This window comes from Phodopus roborovskii, unplaced genomic scaffold, assembly GCF_943737965.1.
Source record: "Phodopus roborovskii unplaced genomic scaffold, PHOROB, whole genome shotgun sequence".
Taxonomy (NCBI): Eukaryota; Metazoa; Chordata; class Mammalia; order Rodentia; family Cricetidae; genus Phodopus; species Phodopus roborovskii.
The window spans coordinates 10,978,999-10,999,334 of record NW_026125506.1 but is presented as its reverse complement, the minus strand read 5'-3'; the positions used below and the strand labels follow the sequence as shown (position 1 = coordinate 10,999,334).

At 41.7% G+C, this 20,336-nt stretch overlaps 1 protein-coding gene across 1 annotated transcript in view; it reads left to right on the top strand.

Annotated features, from left to right (window-relative positions):
* Ift81 (intraflagellar transport 81) overlaps positions 1–20,336 on the top strand; it is a 52,836-nt gene that overhangs the window by 23,830 nt on the left and 8,670 nt on the right. The window contains exons 11-16 of the mRNA XM_051176613.1: positions 9,002–9,151; positions 12,158–12,286; positions 13,879–13,968; positions 18,620–18,706; positions 19,036–19,107; positions 19,585–19,670. Of these exons, the coding sequence (XP_051032570.1) occupies positions 9,002–9,151; positions 12,158–12,286; positions 13,879–13,968; positions 18,620–18,706; positions 19,036–19,107; positions 19,585–19,670 (614 nt within the window). The remainder of the gene's footprint in view (positions 1–9,001; positions 9,152–12,157; positions 12,287–13,878; positions 13,969–18,619; positions 18,707–19,035; positions 19,108–19,584; positions 19,671–20,336) is intronic.

Below are 20,336 nucleotides of genomic sequence, written 5' to 3'. Positions count from 1 at the left end.
CCCAAAACACCTGTGTGTAGATTTAAAAATAATAATTGCATGTGTTTGTGACACATTCTAATATAGTTTTGTTTATTTTAGCAGTGGAAACAGTTGTATCTATTAGTTCTTTGAGTTTAAAAGTTCCCTTAATGGTGTTAGCTCTTTGTTTTTTTCTCAAATGTTTTATAATTTGGATTATATTCACATTTTTTCTGTCACTTTGAAGGGTTTTGAGTGGCTCGGAGTTTCTGTACAGCCTTTCATCAGACTCAGAGTTGTAGTTGGTGTTTTCACGCTCCTTTGGAGCGGCACCTAGAGTCTGAAGAAGTGCTCCACAGACAGTCGGGGCATGTTCTCGCCCCTCTTCCGCCTGCAGCTACCTCCATTCTGGTTTATCCGAATGATGTATCAGGGCTTCAAGTAATAGTTTGTTAGAGAATAAAATTCCACTGTTAAAAAAGATTTGAAATGCTGCTGTAATTAGAGTCAGGTCTGAGGCTGAAGAGATGGCTCAGTGGTTAAGAGCACTGGCACTCTTCCAGAGGACATGGGTTCAATTCCTAGCACCTACATGGTTGCTCACAACCATCTATAGTGGAATCTGATGCCCCCTTCTGGCATAAAGGTGTACAGGCAGATAGAGTATTCATTATAGAGCACTCATTCTTAAATAAATAAATAATTCTTTAAAAAAAATGTCAGGTCTGACCAGCGTCCTCGCTGACAGTTTGCTGCTGTCTGTGTGCTTTTCTTGAAGTAGCAGAAAGGCATTAGCTTACCTAGAACCTCTTCCAGGATGCACTCCCTAATACTGTTTTCCTGTTCACACTCTGTCACTATGGTCCTCCAAGATGGAATCTCACATTGTTCTCGAATGTTATAACGTGCATCACTCTTGAGGGTTCTTGTCCAATTTCTGCCTTCCTAAGGAACCAGTAATGACCAAAGATCTGTCTTAGGTGCCAGACCGATGCTCCCTCCCTCCCTTTCTTCCCCTCCCCCCCTTCCTTTCTGTCTACATGTCTCACTATGCAGCCTAGCTGCCTGTGAAGATGGAGGTTTCTGTCCTGCCAGACCTGGAACTCAATATGTAGGCCACAATGGTCTCAAACTCACAGATAACTGCTTGCCTGGTCAAAGATTTTTGTTTTTGTTTTGTTTTGCTCTGGATATTAATATTAAAAAAAAATGTCTTGGTACTATTTTTCAAGCTTCAGTTGATGAGAAATTAGTCATATGTAACTCTTTACCCTAACCTTGGCTGTTTACTTCCTTACATAGTTTTATGTACCTGATCACAAGCTGAAATTTGTTATTTAATCTGATAGTCTGTAGCCAATTCTTTTTGTATGACTTTTGCCATTTCTTAGTCAAGAGCCTAAGGTTGTAGACTATGTTCCCAGGGTTTTCATTCAGATTGATGTTTGTCTTTCGGGTCTGAATTTTTCCATAGCAACAGATGAACCTCTGGTTACAGTTCCCTGGGTCCATGGGTTGAGAGCCCATTGCACTTTCTCCCCTCACCATCACAGGAAGCTCAGCGACTTGGAAAATATGCTTAGTCAAATACTATTGTAAGCGGCTTTAAACACAGCCAAGCATTTCATCCTGCAGCTACCACCAGAAATCCTAGAGCTAAATAGGGAAGATTACGAAATCTTCTTTAAGGACTTCAAAGTGAAGCAGCATGGAGATAAGGGAGCCCTGGCAAGACTTGCTGCAGCTGTCAGTTCCCGGAGAATCGGGAGCCAACATCTGACACTTGTCATTGAGCCATCCACCGTTCCGAGTGAGCCTAGGCAAACCCGAGGGTTTACAGCCTTTCAAATCACATTGTGCTCTTATCATAACAGGGCCTGCAGGTCCTAACATTTCCAAAGAGATAGAACAATACACGACCAAATAAATTTGGCTCTGCTTACTGTTAGAGAAGTAGTATGTGATGCATGCAATTTTAGATGTAAAACTTTTTATCTCTTTTCCTGGAGAATTAAAACCACTGGACAGCAGCTGAAACGTTCATTAAAGCAGTGACAGCCATGAGACTTGGTAGGTGTGAGCAACCCTCTCACAGACATGTTCCCGGTTCATTATAAACTCTAAAGATGGTGCAGTTAACTAGCCACTACCATACGCCCAGATTATGTCCTTCATGCTTGGCATACAGAGACTTCCTAATTTAAAGTGAAAAATGTAATCCTGACAGGTTGGGAAAGGTTGGGATAGAATCTGTGTGTGTGTTTACATCACACCAAATTATGCTGGGTGTTGTGAACAGACGGCATTTTAACAGAAAACAAAGGTAGCTCTGAAACATTTTCTTTTTGCTGAGAACAGGTAGCAGCTCTGAGAGCAAACGTCAGAGCCTGTGAGTGACCTTCAGAAGAAGACAGCTTAAATTCAGACAGAACGACAGACACTGACCAATGAGGAGGCTGCCCCTGGATGCAGCCTTGCTACGTGTAGATGGTGGCATCTTATCTCCTACCTCCTTAGCTCCCTCAAACCTATTTCTATAGACTTCTTTAGTTAAGTATCCATTGACAAGGCAGTTGACAAAAGATACGGTTTAATTAAGACATTGAAAATAGCATGGATGTTGGGCTAATAGGATTTGAGAACAAAAAGTACTTATTCTGGTCCAGTTGTTCTACAGAGAAACTTGAGAGTTTTAACACATGCAGAGCTCTTCACAGTTGTGTTTTGTAGTTGCCTTGTAAAGCCCTTTCAGCTAATTACTTAGGAAAGAATTTTCATGACAGATCTTGAAGCAGAAAGTTTGTAGCAGGGGCAGGTTGTGGTTTTCAAGTGAGTGCACAGTGAGGTTGAGAATCCAGTAACTCTCTTGTCATTCCCAATAAGCTTGAAAGGTGTCAGGGATATATAGTCTAGCTAACTCTGGCCATTACTGTAAAAGGTCAGAAACACAGTGAGTAGATAAAAGGAGAAAGAACATTTGTCAGGTTCCATTTCAAACACAAAGAAGCTGAGTCTGTAGTATTGATCTAAAGGCAGAGTTAGTGCTATAAATCATTAATCTATTGCCCACAGCCAGTTTATGCAGACAGATTGGAGCTCCAAATAATAGAACATGCACTTAGCACCCAGTGGCCCAAACCATAAAGCATTATTCCTACTGACCTAAGCATGGAGAATGAGGACTGGCCTTTCAGAAATGGCAATGTTGTTTTCTATATGTATATTGGTACACATGCTTGTTGCTAGCTGCTCTAATGTATTTTCCCAGCTAGTGACAAGCTTTGTATTTTACTTTAATAATGGCACATTTGTTTAAGTGACTTATTACAGTGCATAAAAGGAAGCTTTTACCTTAATTTTGCAAAGATTTGTTGCTTATATCCTATGCCTTTTTCCCCCCTTTAAAATGATTGTCTTTTCAAAAACCCTGTTGACTTTAGGAATTAAGAGCATCTCCTGTTCTTTCAGAGGACCAGACTTCAGTTCTCAGAGTCCATATCAGTGTAGGTTCACTGCAGATTGGCAGTGACCTCATCCTCACTCTGCATTTCCAGCTAGCACTGCCCCAGGAAGAAGTACACCTTCACAGACTGACAGTCATGCTTCAGGGGACACTGGCAGTCAGCGCATGCTTGTTACGGCTGTTACTGAATCTTCAGGTTGTGCAGGGCCCCTTTGGTATAGGACACTACCACTAGAGTGTTGCTGGTAATGCTGTAGCCATAGCAGGCCACTGCCTCTGGGTACTTTCAGCGCCCAGCATTGGCAGCGCTATCCTTTTCCTCCTGGCCCAGTTCCCACAGCCTGTAGAAGCAATTTTTATATATACAGGTATTGTCGAGGTGTTTTCAATAATAAAAGTTATAGCAAATGTGAGACATAACATGCAGGAGTCACATAGTTTCCAGTTTAAAGAAACCTCCCAAATAAAACATTCTCACTCATCCCTATCTGCCACTAGTTCCTCTGAAATTATTTGCAGAGGTGGATTATGGGAAGCAGAGTGCACCAAGCCTTGGTTCTCAATTGCACCTGCCAGTTTAAAAGTTACTGACTATAAAACAAACTACATCGGGGCTGGAGAGTTGGCTCTGTGGTTAAGAGCACCTGTTCTTCTAGAGGATGTGGGTTCAATTCCCACCATCCACTTAGCAGCCATACTTCTAGTTCTAGGGGATCTGGTCCCCCTTTTGGCTCACAGGCAGTACACATACATATGTGCAGATAAACCATTCATGTAAATAAAATTTTAAAAAATTTTGTTTGTTTTTGAGACAGGGTTTCTCTGTGTAGCCCTGGTTATCCTGAAACTCAAAGAGATCCACCTGCCTCTGCCTCCCAAGTGTTGGTATCAAAGGCATGTGCTACCACCACCTGGCACAAATAAAATTAAAAAAAGAAATATTAGCCCCTCAGTTCTATCCACTCTATGGAAGGAGTCTCACTCCCATAAGTACTCCCAGCGCCTCAGTCATGACCTACTGGTCCACGTCTGCACAGTCCCCACTCCACGTGTTTCCCTTTGGTCTCTGGACCCTCTGGCCATGCCACTTCACTGCTGAGTCATCGTCATTGCTCTCCAGGCACCACTGCCATGCCTCTGAAACAGGACAGGGAGGGCAGTTCTGACTCTGACACAGTAGCACTTGTCAAGGCTTCCTATGTGAGCACACCGTTGCTGTGGGAGCTAACCGAATATGCATTTGCTTTTTCTTGTGTTTTAGAATTTGCGGTCTACCACACTGCTGATTTCCATTTCTAGTATGGTAAATGCAGATAGACAGGATCTACGTGAAATCTTGAGATCTTTGATGATTGTAAGAGGATTGCTGGGCATGATGGTGCACTTCTGTAATCTCAGCTCTTAGAAGACCAAGACAAGAGGGTGATGAATTCAAGACCAGCCTGGGCCAAATAAAAAAGATTACATAAAGAGTGTTTGAGAGCAGGGTGTTTGAAAATCACTGTTACAGTTGCACCAGCCAGTAACACGACAGGCCAGTGACAAGTGAAGAAAAGGCAAGCAGGCTGTCCTGTAAGATCCCTGCAGGAGTTCAAGACGCGTTGGAAGGCCGAGCCTCCTGCGAAGCACAGGGTGGAGAGGTGCTTGCTTCGCCTTCCAGATCAATTGTGAATTTGCCTTCTGAAGAGCGGTTTGGCAGGGTATCAGAAGTGTGTGTTCTTTTTGACCATTTCTGGAAAAATATCCTACAGAAATTATGAAGTGTATATTTAAAGCTATCATGGTGACACAAAGCTGTAATCCCAGCACTCAGAAGGCAGGAAGTTCCGGAATTGGAGGCCTGCCTGTTTCACGTAGAAGAACCTTGTTTTAAAAAAATAAAGAATCAATTGTTTTGTATGATATTTAAAAGCCCAGAAATAACCTTAGAACAAATTTACAGTGGATGGAAAAAATTGGTGATGTTTCTTTCTCCTTAATTAGCCAGGAGCAGGAGAGTCCTTAGATGCCTCGATGGCCACCTATTGCTTCTTTGTGTGGAACTGACTCATGTGACCCTCCCTGACTATACCTTCCCCTAGACACTGTGCAATGAGTCCCAAATAATAACCACTTCTCATAGAGTGTGGTGAGTAATATGTGGGGTTGCTCCTCCACCATAGCATTTCTAGCTTTTAGCTTTTAAAAATAGTTGTGGAGCAAAGCAAGATAGAGAAGGGAAGTTGGCCTAGATGTTACCCAGGAGAGCAGATGAGCAGGGCTGACTTCATTTTGGGCTCTTTGCCCAGGACACTTTTAATAGAATGTATAGTTAGTTACTCTGGGGATTCTGAGTTGGTGGTTATATCAGGCTTACACATTTATGCTTTAAAAGGAAAATTAGCAAGTTATTAGACTCTAGGTACTGTGCTATGGCTCAGATTTTTTTTGAGCATCTTTTGTAACCCATCCATTGAAAATTTGCTGTGTGGAGGCTAGATTCCTGAGTAGTAAGAGTTACTTAATTATAGAGAAATATTTGGAGAGCCAGGCATGGTGTTACATGCTTGCAATCCTAGCCTGGGAAGTGGAGGCAAGAGGGTCAGTTCAAGGCCAGCCTTGGCTCCCTTGTGAATTTGAGGCCAGCCTGGCTACAAGAGTCAGTCTTCACCTCCCCAGTATATAATTAAACCCAGTGTGGTGTCACAGGGCCTTAGATGCCAGCGCCTGGGATGCCAAGGTCAAGTGTCAGGTTCAGGTTCAGTCTAGCCTGGACTATATAGGGAGACCCTATCTCAAAAACCCATGGAGAAAAAGAAGTATTCAGAACTTCCTTCATCTACAGCTCATCTTCTGAAACTGTGTATTACAAGTACATGGGATGATGTTAATAGATTGACAGCAGCAAAATGTTTTTGAGCATGCAATAACCAAAATTAATTCAAAATCAGATATTGCAAACATAATGAATCTGCAGCATTTCTGGCAGGTAACCCATGTTGCATTGCAGGCCCTCTCTGCAACCTTGTTTGGAGCACAAACATACACACTGCACTGCACACACCATCACACCATGGCTTGCATTTGACACCATTGGTCTGTTAAGAACTGTAATGTTTTTACTATCCATACAAAATTTTCCGCTGTTATAGAAACATAGTGGTCTGATTATAGAAAACAAAGACTTCATATTTTCCCACCATCGTTCCTCAGAGTGAAAGTATCAGTTTAGCTTATCTTTGGATCAGATTGTGTTGCAGTGTTTGATCTTAAAAAGATGGCTGTGTGAGTGAGTTGCAGTCTTGAATTTCATTGAAAAATATTGTTAAATTAACTTTACCCTAGGATTAAGAGAAAGTTTTCAACAATTCTGAGATGGCCATAAATATACTGTCTTTATGTGAGACAGCATTTTCACCATTAATGAGTATAAAATCAGAATATTTGTGGATGGAGAAATGGCTCAATGGTTAAGAGAACTAGCTCTTTCTTCCTTTGTTTCTTTCTTTCTTCCTTTCTTTCTTTCTTTTGACAGGGTTTCTCTGTAGCTTTGGAGCCTGTCCTACAACTAGCTCTTGGTAGACCAACCTGGTCTCAAACTCACAGACATTCTCCTGCCTCCCAAGTGCTGGGATTAAAGGTGTGTGCCACCATTGTCCAGCACACTAGGTGTTCTTATAGAGGAAATGAGTTCAAGTCCCCATAGTGGTCACAACTGTCTATAACTCTAGGTCTAGCTGATCCAATGCCCTCTTCAGGCCTTCGCCAGCAGCAAGCACACACATGATACACCGACATATGTAGGCAACACATCCATGCACACAAAGTTTTAAAAATCAAATATGTAAATGGTACATAGTAGCATACTATACACCTTTAATCCCAGTACTCAGGAGGCAGAGGCAGGCAGATTTCTGTGAATTCAAGCCCAGCCTGGTCTACAAGGCAAGTTCCAGGCCAGCCAGAGCTACACAGAGAAACCCTGTCTCAAAAAACCAGAAACAAAACAAAATAAAAAGAAGCACTGTGCTTTTTCTCAAGTTGCTAATGAACCGTCTCATGTTGGGCAATATAGGAGCTTGCTGTTATGTGAGAATGGTTTATGGCAGACAGGATCCTTAAGATAGAATCGTTCATTATTATATATTTAATAGAATGCTACTTATGGTAGAAAAAATACACAGAAAAGATGAAGTGGTATATTGTAAGGCTCTCCGCTGCCCCCTTGGTTTTTCAACACAGGGTTTATCTGTATAACAGTAGACCAGGCTGGCCTCAAACTCACAGAGATCTGCCTGCTTCTGCCTCTGCCTCCTGAGTGCTTGGATTAAAGGTGGGCACCACTACACCTGGCTTCAGTGATTTCTCATGCAGTATCCTTAACTTCTTATATTTAAGGATGAGTCCCCATCCCATGTCCGAGATACTTCCCAAGGAAATAGCCACAGCCCATTCCTCGGGTGACAAAAGTCACTGTTACTGACCATGGTTTTCTGTACTGAGCCCAGCAAGTCAAGTGCACTTCTAGCAGAACAGTCATTCATAAAACTCCATAATGAAACCAGGCCAGAGCTACTTGTGGCCTTTTCCTTCTTCTCTAGGCCTTTGTACTTCTCTAGGCCTTACATGTAAGGAGTACGGTTTTTCCGCCCGCCGCCTGGTCTTGTCCTGCCGCCACGCCGCCAGCCCCAAAGCACAGAGACTCTGTATTTGATTCAATGCTATTGGCCAGGTACTAGTTTCTAATCGGCTAGCTCTGTCTTAATTATTAACCCATTTCTATGTATTTCCACGTGGTCTTACCGAGAGCGGAGGAATGGCGGTCCAGCTCTCTCCAGGCTCTCCATCCTGACTCCTCCTTACTACTTCCTCTTTCCTCCTTGTCTCCTAGTCTCTCCTATCTTCCTTTCCTATTGGCCAACAGTGCTTTATTATTAACCAGTATGAGAAACATATACAGAATGACATCTCCCATCAGTTACAGGGTTGAATTTCTGTTTTGTTTGCTTGTTTGGGTTTGGGTTTTTTTTTTTTTTTTTTCTTATTTGTAAAGTTTTAAATGAAAAATTTTTATAAAAGGATTCAGAATATTTGAGTTCAATAATGAAGATGGATATGTATATACATAATACATATGTATATATGTATGTATTTATCAGTTATTCTTGATGCTGGAGAGGCTGCTCAGTCATTGAGAGCACTCATTGTATTTTCAGAGGAACCAGGTTCATAACTGGGCATGGTGGCACATGCCTGGCTAGCCTGGTCTACATAACAAGTTCTAGGACAGCTAGAGCTGCATAGAGACACCTTGTCTGAACAAGCAAAGAATCAGGTTCAGGTCATGGCACCAGTGTGGTGGCTCACAACAACCGTCAGTAACTCCAGTTCCAAGGAATGACCCTCTGCTGACTTCTGTGTCTCCTGCATGTTTGTGGTACATACACATTAAATGCATAAATATTAAGCAATTAGTGTTTGCTAGTTTCCGAAGAAAACTAGGTTATTGTGTATTTGTGGTACATGGACTGCTCAGTAGAGAAGAAAGGCTTTCTAATAAAATGAGTTTGTTTATAATGCTTGGGTACTTCTTTGCAGTTCAAGAGATATGTCAGTAAACTTCGAAGCAAGAGTACGGTTTTCAAAAAGAAGCATCAGATAATAGCTGAATTTAAGGCTGAATTCGGTCTCTTGCAGAGGACTGAAGAACTTCTTAAGCAACGTCAGGAAACCATTCAACAGCAACTGGTAATACAACTTTATCTTGGCTGCTAAAAATACAAACGTCAGAAGGTTTGTGGCTTGTGACTTTATGCTGAGGTCATTGTTTTTACTGAAAATCATATAATTATTAATTTTCTTTGACTAATTACAGAGATGTCATATAAGCCGGTGCATTTATTTTTTAATACAGCAGTAAGCACTGCCTTTTAAAAGTGTGTGTGCTAACTTTGGGGTTATTAATAGAAGTTGGAAGTCCAAGTTGGTTTTTCTCTTGGTTTGCTAGCTAATGAGTAAAATTATCATTCCAAGTGAGGAACAATAAAACATTATTTATCACGGCCTACGCATACACTTCAAGGAGTTTTGGAAAGAAATACCCAGGGGAGGCGCTGTGTGGAGATTTGCTTGCAGCCTTGTTCCTTATGTTTGTGCCGTGGCTGGCAGGTGAGAGTTGAAGCTTTGCTGTTGAGCTTCTCTGAATGCCAGGTCCCTGCAGTTCAGTTGGTGTAACGTTTCCCTCCCTTTCCCCGCGGGGAAGCAGTTTCATCAGGGCGCTGCAGTGAGCACGGGTGGGGGTCAGGGCCTTTCACACTTTGCTGACAATATGAACTTTTCAGTTTCGTGGTGATGAATGGTCTGCTTCCAGAGATCCGAGGACTGAAAACTTACTGTGACCCAAACATGAATCCTAACAATGGCAGCTTCAAAATTGACAGTAATAACTGCATTATTGCTCAGATTACTTCCTAATTTCTATGTGATTCCCTTGGCCTTGATTTAAAATCAAAGATCTGGGGGTTTTTCAGGTTCCTCTTCTGCTGTGGACTTCTAATTCCATTGTGGCTATACCAGTTATCAGTGTTTCCCACTTACATCTGAGACTTTGCCACCATTCCCTGCGGCCATTTTCTTCTTGCTGTTACATATGTTTGTTTGTTTGTTTGTTTATAAGCATGTGTCACGGCACATGTGGCGGTCAGGGAGCACCTTCCAGGAGTCTGTTCTCTCCTTTTACGACGAGGGTCCCAGGGATCAAACTTGTCATCAGGCTTTGCAAGTGTCCTTACTCCTCAACCATCTCATTGGTCCTTTTTTTTTTTTTTTTTTTTTTTTTTTTAATTACATGGTTCACTTTCTTTTTCTTTTTTTTCCATTCCATATTTCTGTTAGTAACTTTGGATTGTTTTGTGTTTTACTACCATCTTTTATTGTTTCAGATTTTTTTATTTGTATTTTTATGTATGTAAGTCTTTAGCTTGCAAAGATGTCTGTGTACCACATGTACCTCCACAGAGGTCAGAAGATGTAATCAGATCCCATGGAACTAGAGTTACAAAAGGCTGTGAGCTGCCATGTGGGTGCTGGGAACCAAACCTGGATCCTCTATAAGAGCAATAAGTGCTTTTAACTGCTGAGCCATCTTTCCAGGCCTGTTTTGCTAGCTTTATTTATTTGTAATTTCTATTGGATGTCAGGCTTCACGTGTGGTTATATTTTCATGGCTCTGGCTATATTGATTTTCCTTCCAGAGGAGAATTTTCTTTTTATTTCTCTGTGTAACAGCTCTGGCTGTCCTGGAACTTACTCTGTAGACCAGGCTGGCCTCAAACTCACAGAGATCCACCTGCCTCTGCCTCCCAAGTGCTGAGATTAAAGGCGTGCGTCACTACTGTCCAGCCCAGCAGGATTTAATTCTTTTTTACTTTTGGATCATTTTAATCCAATTGATGGGTGTTATTGGAGCTGATATTTTTCTAGTTTTCACTTATTCATAAGGATACAGTCTTTATACCTCTAGCAGGGGCTTTATTCCTTGGAATTAATTGGTTGTTACCGTTGGGCCCAGCTCTGTTAGATTATACCTATACTTCTAAGAGATGGGATCTTCTGTGTAGACTAGGTTGCCCTAAAACTCCCTATATAATCCTAACTGGCTTTGAACTCCTGATCCTTCTGCCTCAGTCTTCTGAGTGCTAGAATTGCAGTCTTGTGCCATCGTACCTGGCTTCCAATAGGTTTTTAAAACTGTCCGTGCCACAGAAATTTTTCATTAGAGCACAAGTACCTATGATTTTGAGTCCTTTTCTTACTCAACCTTTTAGCAACATTTAGCATAGCTGACCACTCCTCCTTCTCTGTAACTGTGTTCTCCAGGCACTAGGGAGTCTGTAATGAACTTGCCTTGTAAGCATGAAAGCCTGAGTTAGCACCCACGTGAAAGTCAAGTGCTCCAGTGCAAGCCTGTAACCCTGACACCAGAGAGGCAGACACAGGGCCCTCGCTGTGGCTTACTGGCAAGTCAGTCTAGCCAAATTGTTGAGCTCCAGGTTCAGTGAGGAACCTGAGAAAGACACCTGGGGTCAACCTCTGGCCTCCACACATGTGCAACTTCACACACACATGCGTGCAACACTTGTCTTCCGTGAGGTTACACTCTCATGTTTTCTTCCAAACTAACATTGCTACTCCATTGCTGGGGTCTCACTTCCGTACTTCACCATAGCTTTGTGCGGATGTCAAACACTTTCTCTAACAACCTTATGATTTAAGTTTCCAACTCTATTCTCTCCTTGAATATATTCTGCTTACTTATCTTTGTACTGTGTTTATTCCCACTAGGAGTAAGCTCTTTGAGGGAAGGGTCCTCTCCTTTGTTCACTGGTGCCTAGATGTGTGCTCAGAAAGCTAGCGTTTAAGACCAGATGAGTTAATGAATACAGCTTGTCACTGGAATGCATGCATTCACCCAATATTTATTGAATACATCATGTGTCTTAGGTTCTGCACGAAGAATTATTTTAGAGTCTGAACGTAGATATGCTTCCTATGCTTCTGAAGATAGCATGGCAACTTTGAATGTAGATTTATAGTGTATAAAGACATGCTCCTGGATGTTAATAATGGAATCGAGTGCAGATTTTTCTGTTAGGATTCTAAACAAATTTATTATTCACAACTTTTCAACAGAAATAGAAAGGTCGTCTTATGGGGAAAGGGTGTCAACACTCATGACCTTTTCATTTCTTACAGCGAACCATTGAAGAGAAGAAGGGTGTGTCTGGGTACAGTTACACCCAAGAAGAGCTAGAAAGGGTGTCAGCCCTCAAGAGTGAGGTTGATGAAATGAAAGGCCGAACCCTGGATGACATGTCTGAGATGGTAATGACACTTTCTGCCTTTGATTAGAAGGCAGTTTTTTATGTTCAATTTTCAGTTAAACATCTAAATAGTAATCTCTATACAATGGTTACTTTATATGTTTTTTTTTGTTTGTTTGTTTTTTGGGGGTTTTTTGTCTGTTTTTGTTTGTTTTTGTTTTTGAGTCAGGATTTCTCTGTGTAGCTATGTAGACCAGGCTGGCCTCAAACTCGCAGCGGTCTGCCTGCCTCTGCCTCTGCCTCCTGAGTGCTGGCTGGGATTAAAGGTGTGTGCCACCACTGCCCGCCTTACTTTATATTCTTGCATGTCTCCAGGGATTGACCTAACTGGGGCAGCAAGGGAATGAAGGGAGGACAGACACGTACAGAAAAGCTGGGGTCAGGTGGTCTTGAGCCCATGGATAGGGCAGCTGCAGCCCCCACACCAAGCTTAGCTGTTTATTATACACTGCTGAACAAGGAGGCAGGTTGAGCTAATAGGAGCAGTCTCTGTGGGGCAGTAGTCTTCATGCTGTAACAGCTACGGGAGAGCTATGTGCACATGTTCTGCACACGGTCAGCTTTCACACTCAAGACCAGAGAAAGGCTTTGCCACTCTCTTGGGACTTAGGCGTTGGCCCTTGGCCCCTGTCAGCGACACACATCCACTCAAGACTCACTCTCTTCCCACATTCTCTCATCTATTTTTTACTCAATCTCTTGAATTTTCTATTGCAATATACTTGTTCAACTTAAGAAAGTGTATATGTTCCATCTTACTTTAACTCTAAAGAAGCATTTATGGTAAAAATTAGTGCTAGAATTACTTCTTCTTTGTGTATGTCCTTGATGGGCCAGATTCAGGGCTGCTGTCCTCCAAGTGCACTGGGATGTTGCCATCAGGCATCCTAATCTTGAAATCTTTCCTTATTGTTGTTAAATAGTTGCTACCCTGGGTATTATCCTAGAACTTTCTAGATTTTGCCCAAATCTAATTCCTAAAAAGGATTAGTATTTAGTAAAGAGGAGGCCTTCAGGACGCCTATTCTATCAAGCCATTCAGATTAAGTATATTACAATCACCCATGAATATTTGTATGTATTTTACATGACCTTCTGAGTTGCATATGTCTTAACAGACTGTATCATTATGGTAGTGTACAGGTAACTTTGCAGTTGCTTTATGCATTCAGTGTTAGGTTACAAACATTTCCTCATAATGGTTTGTAATCATAATTGACATTTGAAACCAATAAGTGGCATTTTATCTTGCTAAGAAATTAATATCTACTAGCCAGGCATAGTGGACCACATCTTTAGTCCCAGCACTTGGGAGGCAGAGGTAGGTGGATCTCTGTAAGTTCAAGGCCAGCCTGGTTTACATAGTGAGTTCTAGGACAGCCAGACTGACATAATGAGACCCTGTCCCCTACCCTGAAAAAAATTCCAATAGAAATTAACATTTACTAAATCCCTTTCCTATTGTTTGGCGCTGAAGTGGTTTACAGGTTTTTTGTTTGTTTGTTTGTTTGTTTGTTTTTAAGTCTTTATTTAACTGCAATAGTATTTTTTTCTCATTTTTGTCCTTGTCATATTTTTTGTTTTAAATGACAGGTAAAAAAACTGAATTCCCTGGTATCAGAAAAGAAGTCAGCTCTGGCCCCAGTCATAAAAGAGCTCCGGCAGTTGCGGCAGAAATGTCAGGTAAGATTGACTTTGAGATAGTTTTAGCTCTCTCTTGCTCAGATGGACTAGGTGGACTCTTAAGTTTACTTGGGAGAAATTGGAAAGGAAATTAATGTTACTGTGTTGCTGTGACATAAGCCAGTGGTTATGTCAAAGATTTAGTTGAATTTTGCTACTTTCTTTGTCATAAATTAATGAGGGTTTGGGAGGAGGAGAAGGAATTCAAATGGAAATACAAAAGCGGAGCCAGAAGAAGATTTTCTTTTAAATCGTTTGCATTTGAGAGCTGTAAAGATTAAACCCCATTCTCTGGCTGGGCATCCCTAAAGTCAGCCATCGATGGGTAGGCTTACCCTTCTGGCAGGCATGGTGGGGCAGATTACAGTAGGGTAAGTACAAGTGAAGCTAATTCTAACCCTGACTTAAAGATGAACTGTCAGTAGATAAGTACCGCCACAGCGGAGCCCAGCGGTCTCTACCATTTGGCATTAGCAGTTGCCGCTTCATCGTTCTCTGTAGTAATTGTAAGTTTGAGTGTGAGCCATCTTGCATGTGCCTGAGGATGGAACTAGAAAACCAGTTCTACATGAATACCATCTGTCCCAGTCAGCCCCAGAGTGGAAAACTGCACAGTCTTTGGAATCAGTTAGACATCATTTCCTTTTTATAGAAAATGCCATGCAGTCTGAGATAGGTTTAGTAGCTTATCCAGATAGACAAATGGGAGACTAAAGTAGGGGTCTGACTATAGCTTGGAAACTCTTTTTTTTTTTTTAAGACATGGTTTGGCTCTGGCTGTCCTGGAACTTTCTGTGTAAACCAGGCTGTCCTCTAATTCATAGAGATCCTCATGCCTCTGCCTCCCAACTTCTGGGATTAAAGGCCTATACCACCATGTCTGGCCTAGGTTGTCTTATTTCAGTGTCTCATTACACACTGCTACCATCACAGAGGAGATGAAGGCATCCCTGCTACCTAGGGTTTATGCTGTAACTGATATGGTGCCAGCACATAAAGAAATTCATGCAAGATAAAAGAAAACACATCTAAAGGACAAATGGTGTATATATAACTTACATATGTCGTGGAACAAGTCAGAGGGGCTCTAAGAGAGTTTTTTTTTTTTTAATAATTTAACTTTAATTTATGTGCTTTGGTGTGAAGGTATCAGATTCCCTAGAACTTGAGCTACAGATAGTTGTGAGCTGTCATGTGGGTGCTGGATTTGAACCCACTTTGTTGTCCATATCTCACACTATTGCCTTTCTACTCCTGTTATGCCAAAACACCCATCACTCATTTCCCCGTTGTCCTTAATTGTATTTGTGTTTTACGGTGCTAGAGATGGAATCCAGGGCCTTTCACATGCTAGACAAGTATTCTTTGACATTCTGCTGAGCTATGTCCTAACCTTCCAAAGTTTGTTTTTGTTTTTGGGGCGTTTTTTTGGGGGGGTGTTTTGTTTTTATGGTGTTGCCAATGGAATCCAGCCTTGCATACATATTAGGGAAAGCATTGTATCTGTGAGCCACATCCCCAACTCCTAAAGGCCACAGTTTAAATTCATGTTTTTGTTGTTGTTTAGGAGAGGATCTCACCATTTCCCAGAACTCTTTTTTTAAAAAATAATTTATTTAACTTTATTTATGTGCATTGGTCTGGAACTGGAGTTATAGACAGTTGTGAGCTGCCATGTAGGTGCTGGGAATTGAACCTTGGTCCTCTGGAAGAGCAGCCAATGCTCTTAAGTGCCAAACCATCTCTCCAGTCCCTACCCAGACGTCTTGAGCTAAGAGAATCCCTGAACCTTTTAAGCCATGCCTTTTTTTTTTTTTTTTTTTTTTTTTTTTTTTTTATTTATATTGTTGTTGTTTGTTTTGTTTGAAGTCAAGATCTTACTGTGTAGTCCTGGCTGGACTGGAAGTCACTCTGTAAAACAGGCTGGCCTTGGACACATAGAGATCTGCCTGCTTCATTCAGTCCCCAAGTGCTAGGATTAAAAGTATGTGCCATCATGCCCCGAGACACTATCCTATCTTTAAAGACCAAGAGTAATTTAAAATATCATATACTTTAATGAGCTACTCTCAAGTGTTTAAGGAATTTTACAATTAACTATTATACTTAGAATGCATTTTAAAATTGAATATTACAACTATTTAAAATCAAGAGTATCATCAACTCAAGATTTATAACTTAAAATTTATCTAAATTTTTATAATCATCTAACTAGAACAGCATCTTGAGGCAATTCTATAACTGTGTAATTAAATGGAATAATTACATGTAATTGTTAATATATCAGTTTAAAGTATATAATCTGATAGTTTAGTTTTCTTGAAATATTTTGTACTGATTGCTTGCCTTTTTTCCAATAAAAATAAAACTAAGCTGAATGTGGTGAAGCCAGAAGGGTCAGGGTCTCATGGTCACCTTTGGGTCCAGCTACATATTGAGCTTGAAGCCATCATGGGCTCCATGAGATCCTGTCTCAAAAAATTACAAAACCCCCAAACTGTTCAGTCTGCACTGAACTGTTTAAGGGGAGGAACGTAGAGAGCAGGGATGTAGCTCAGTGGTAGAGGGCTTGCCTGTCGTGTACCAGGTTTCATTCCCAGCACCGCATAAAACACCTGTGGCGAACATCTGTAACCCAGCCCTTGGGGTAGGATGGGGTGGAAGGGAGTTGAGGTCATCTTGGGCCACAGATGCTGCTGCTATAGAGGGGTAGCCAGCCACACCCCTCTGCAGCTGTCTTCTAAAAGCCAGAGTTACAGACATGTGCTACCATACCTGTGGATTTTTCATCTCTTAAATCCTGGCAGCAGGGAATGCTCCTTCAGTTATTTGGCCTAATGTTTTAGATTTGTCATAAGCTAGGAGCCAGTTTGGGGCTAATATCTCAGCTAGCAAGTTCTTAGCACATGTAAGTGGAGAAATCTAAAACTCTAGTCAGCCTGAGTGCAAGCATCCATGGCAGCCAAGCTATATCTTGATTGATTTGGATTTCAGATTCATAGATTAAAAAAAAAAAAAAAAAAAAGGCTGTCATCTTCCAGTCATTGTGACACAAGCCTTTAATGTCAGCCCTGGAAAGGCAGAGGCAGGTAGATCTTTGTGAGTTTGAGACCAGACTGGTCTACATAGTTAGTTTAAATTCTAGATCAGCCAGAACTACATAGTAATATCCTGGGGTTTGTTTGTTTGTTTATTTGTTTCATTTTTGTTTTCAAGAAGGCTCCATCATCAATTGTAGCAAGTTTATCTCATTGAGAAGCAGTCTAAGTGCACACAGATGCTGCCCTTTTCCTACTTACGGGACATCTGATTGTTATATTCATTTATTGTGTGTGTGTGTGTGTGTGTGTGTGTGTGTGTGTGTGTGTGTGTTTGCATGGAAGTCAGAGGGAAACTTGTAGGATTTAATTTTTTCCCACTGTGTGGGTCCCAGGTATTGGATTTGGATGTCAGGCCTATTAACAAGTGCTGTAACCCACTGAGCCATCTCACTGGCCTCCCCATTAGTTCATGTGGAGTCCACAGGACAGAGACCGCACATACAATGCTATGTGGCCCAAGGTCATTTTCAGGCTGATTTTGACCCTTGTTCTTTAGCCCCTAACCCTTTGGAAGTTCCCAAATTGAGATCAGCTTGGATCTACGATGGAGTTCTCAATTCCAGCTCCTCGCCCTCATGTTCCCAGTGGTTTCTTCTGCTGTGAGGACATATCTCCCCCTGTGCTGTCCAGACTCACTTCCCCAGGACACCACTATCCATCTCTTATTTCTAGTCCTGATGATTACAATTCCTTGGCAATTCAGGTCAGCTCTGGGTTTTAAGAGATGTTTGCTCTCCTTCGCACACATTTGCAGATATTAGCATCCTTGTCCATTTGCAGCAGATTTTTTAGAATATCTACTTCAAATTATGTGACTAAACTTTGAAACTCCTAAAGGAGCCTGAGTTCTCCCTGACTCTCCCCTTTATAGCAGTATAATCTAGGCAAGGACCGGCCTTTTTGAGTGTTCTTGAGCATTGTGTGGAGGGAACAGTTGGTACCTCCTTCAGGGTACCTTTAGGGGCCCTGTTCATGTGTCCTAAAAGGAGTCATAAAGACCCACTTTGATAATGGACTACTCATACATTCCTGAATTTTCTTCTCCTTTGCTTCCAATCCTTTACATACAGTGTTCTTTTGTTGTTGTTAAAAAAAAACAAACAAACAAACAAAAAAGCATCTCCTTCCCTGCTTACCTACCTCCCCCTAACCATTCTTGCTAATCCCTCCTTCTCAGTTTATACCAGTTTCTCTAGGAAGTGGGCCCCAGTGCTCCCAAGCATCCTGTGTGCTCCTGTCCAGGTTGTAGCCGTCCACTGGCGCTCTTACAACCTGTGCATGAGTGTTACTAGGGGAATGCTGTTTTGTTCACTGTTGTATCCCCAGCTCCTAAGCAAGAGCCTGGCACACAGAGGAGGACATGGTAGCTGTTATTCCTATCAGCACCTCCATCTGTCATAATTCTCAAATGTCCAATTGTTGTATAAATAACTCATAAGTATGCCAAGAAGCTTAGAGTTAAGTTACAAGACCGACAAGGACATGCATTGTTTCAGAGCCACATTTTATGCGTTTGTTTTTCACTTAATCATTTGCCCTTTTCAAACTAGGAACTAACCCAGGAGTGTGACGAAAAGAAAGCCCAATATGATAGCTGTGCAGCAGGCCTTGAAAGCAATCGGTCCAAATTAGAACAGGTAAGAAGGGAGTTTTTATTTCAACAGCCTAGCAAAAACTATCCATGTGTGCACATTCTTACTCCCTCAGTGTCTCGAGTTCTTATATCTGTCTTCCTCAGTGCTGTGTCCCTAGCTCTTACCAGAGTGCTAGTCACAGTAGAACTTAGAGGATGAGTAAGTGCACCTGCTGGTTAGAAAGTGCTAGGGTGGTCTGCAGAGCAGTGGCCCACACTGTTACTGTAGATGAGCTTGTGGTGGGAGATGGTTCTGGTGGCCACTCTCCTGTTGTGCACCTTCTCTTTTATCCTTTCAATAATTTATTGCCCATTTAACATTATATATTCTAGGAAGTGCGAGGACTCCGTGAAGAATGTCTTCAGGAAGAAAGTAGATACCATTATACAAACTGTGTGATTAAGGTAAGGCAAAGAAGGTGCATCAGAAGTTTTCCTGAACAAAAATTAAAATTGTCATTTTTTTTTTTTTTTGTTTACTTGTTTTTTGTCTTTTTCAAGATAGGGGTCTCTCGATGTAGTCTTGGCTGTCTTGAAGCTCACTGTGTAGATCAGGCTGGCCTCGAACTCAAAGAGATCTGCCTGCTTCTGCTTCCTGAAGCCTGGGATCAAAGGCTTGTGTCGCCACACCTGACTGAAAATTATTTCATTGGTTGATGGATTGGTTATGTATGTGTGTGTCCACGTGAACACCATGTGGGCTGGTGTGTCTGTGGAGGTCAGAGAACAACTTGCAGGACTCAGTTCTCTCCACCTGTGTCTGTCCTGGGGATGAAACTCGGTTGTTAGGCTGCAGCAGATGTCTTTACCTGCTGAGCCATTTTGTAGCCACCTTCTGAGATCCCCCAGTAAAGACTTCCTGAAGCTTTTCTTTGCCTTTAGAACCTGGAAGTTCAGCTTCGTCGAGCGACTGATGAGATGAAGGCCTATGTCTCCTCGGATCAGCAAGAGAAAAGGAAAGCAATCAGGCAAGTCATTTGATTGGCTCAGTGTTTCCACCTGTACAAGATTTATACATAAGATAGAAAGATCCAGGGCATTTCCACTCTCTCATGCTAAGCCACCATTGCAGACTGAACCTGAGGCTGTCCTAGCCCTCCTGAGTGGGTAGGAATATGTTGTACTTCTTGCTTGCTTTTTCTCATGTAGTATGTATATTTGTAAAATATAAAATGTACACTCTAGCCACCTCTAAGCATGCAGTTAATGGCGCCGATTACATTTACAACGCTGAGCCATCAACACTTTCTGGTTCTAACCCCTTTCACACTGTGTTAATCATTAACCCCGGTCCCACCTCCAAGAATATGTGCACTTGTATGTTTGCTCTCCATAAGCATTAACGTTTTAATGTTGACTCCTTAAGCACACTTGGCTGGGACTCTGGTCATCTGCCTGCTAATTGTGCAGTGTGATGACTGCCTTTTAGCTAGAAACCATGTGACTGCATTATTGCTAGCCTTTAAAATGAGAACAGTGTGTAAATACTTTTTAGTCCTTAAATGGTGACTTTTTGTAGTCTCAACTTGTGCATACTGTAATGAATCAACCCTTGCCTTAAAATACATTTATAGCCAAATCGCAAGTTGTAATAAAATGCTGTAATGGAAGATGAGCCTTCTTCACCCATCACC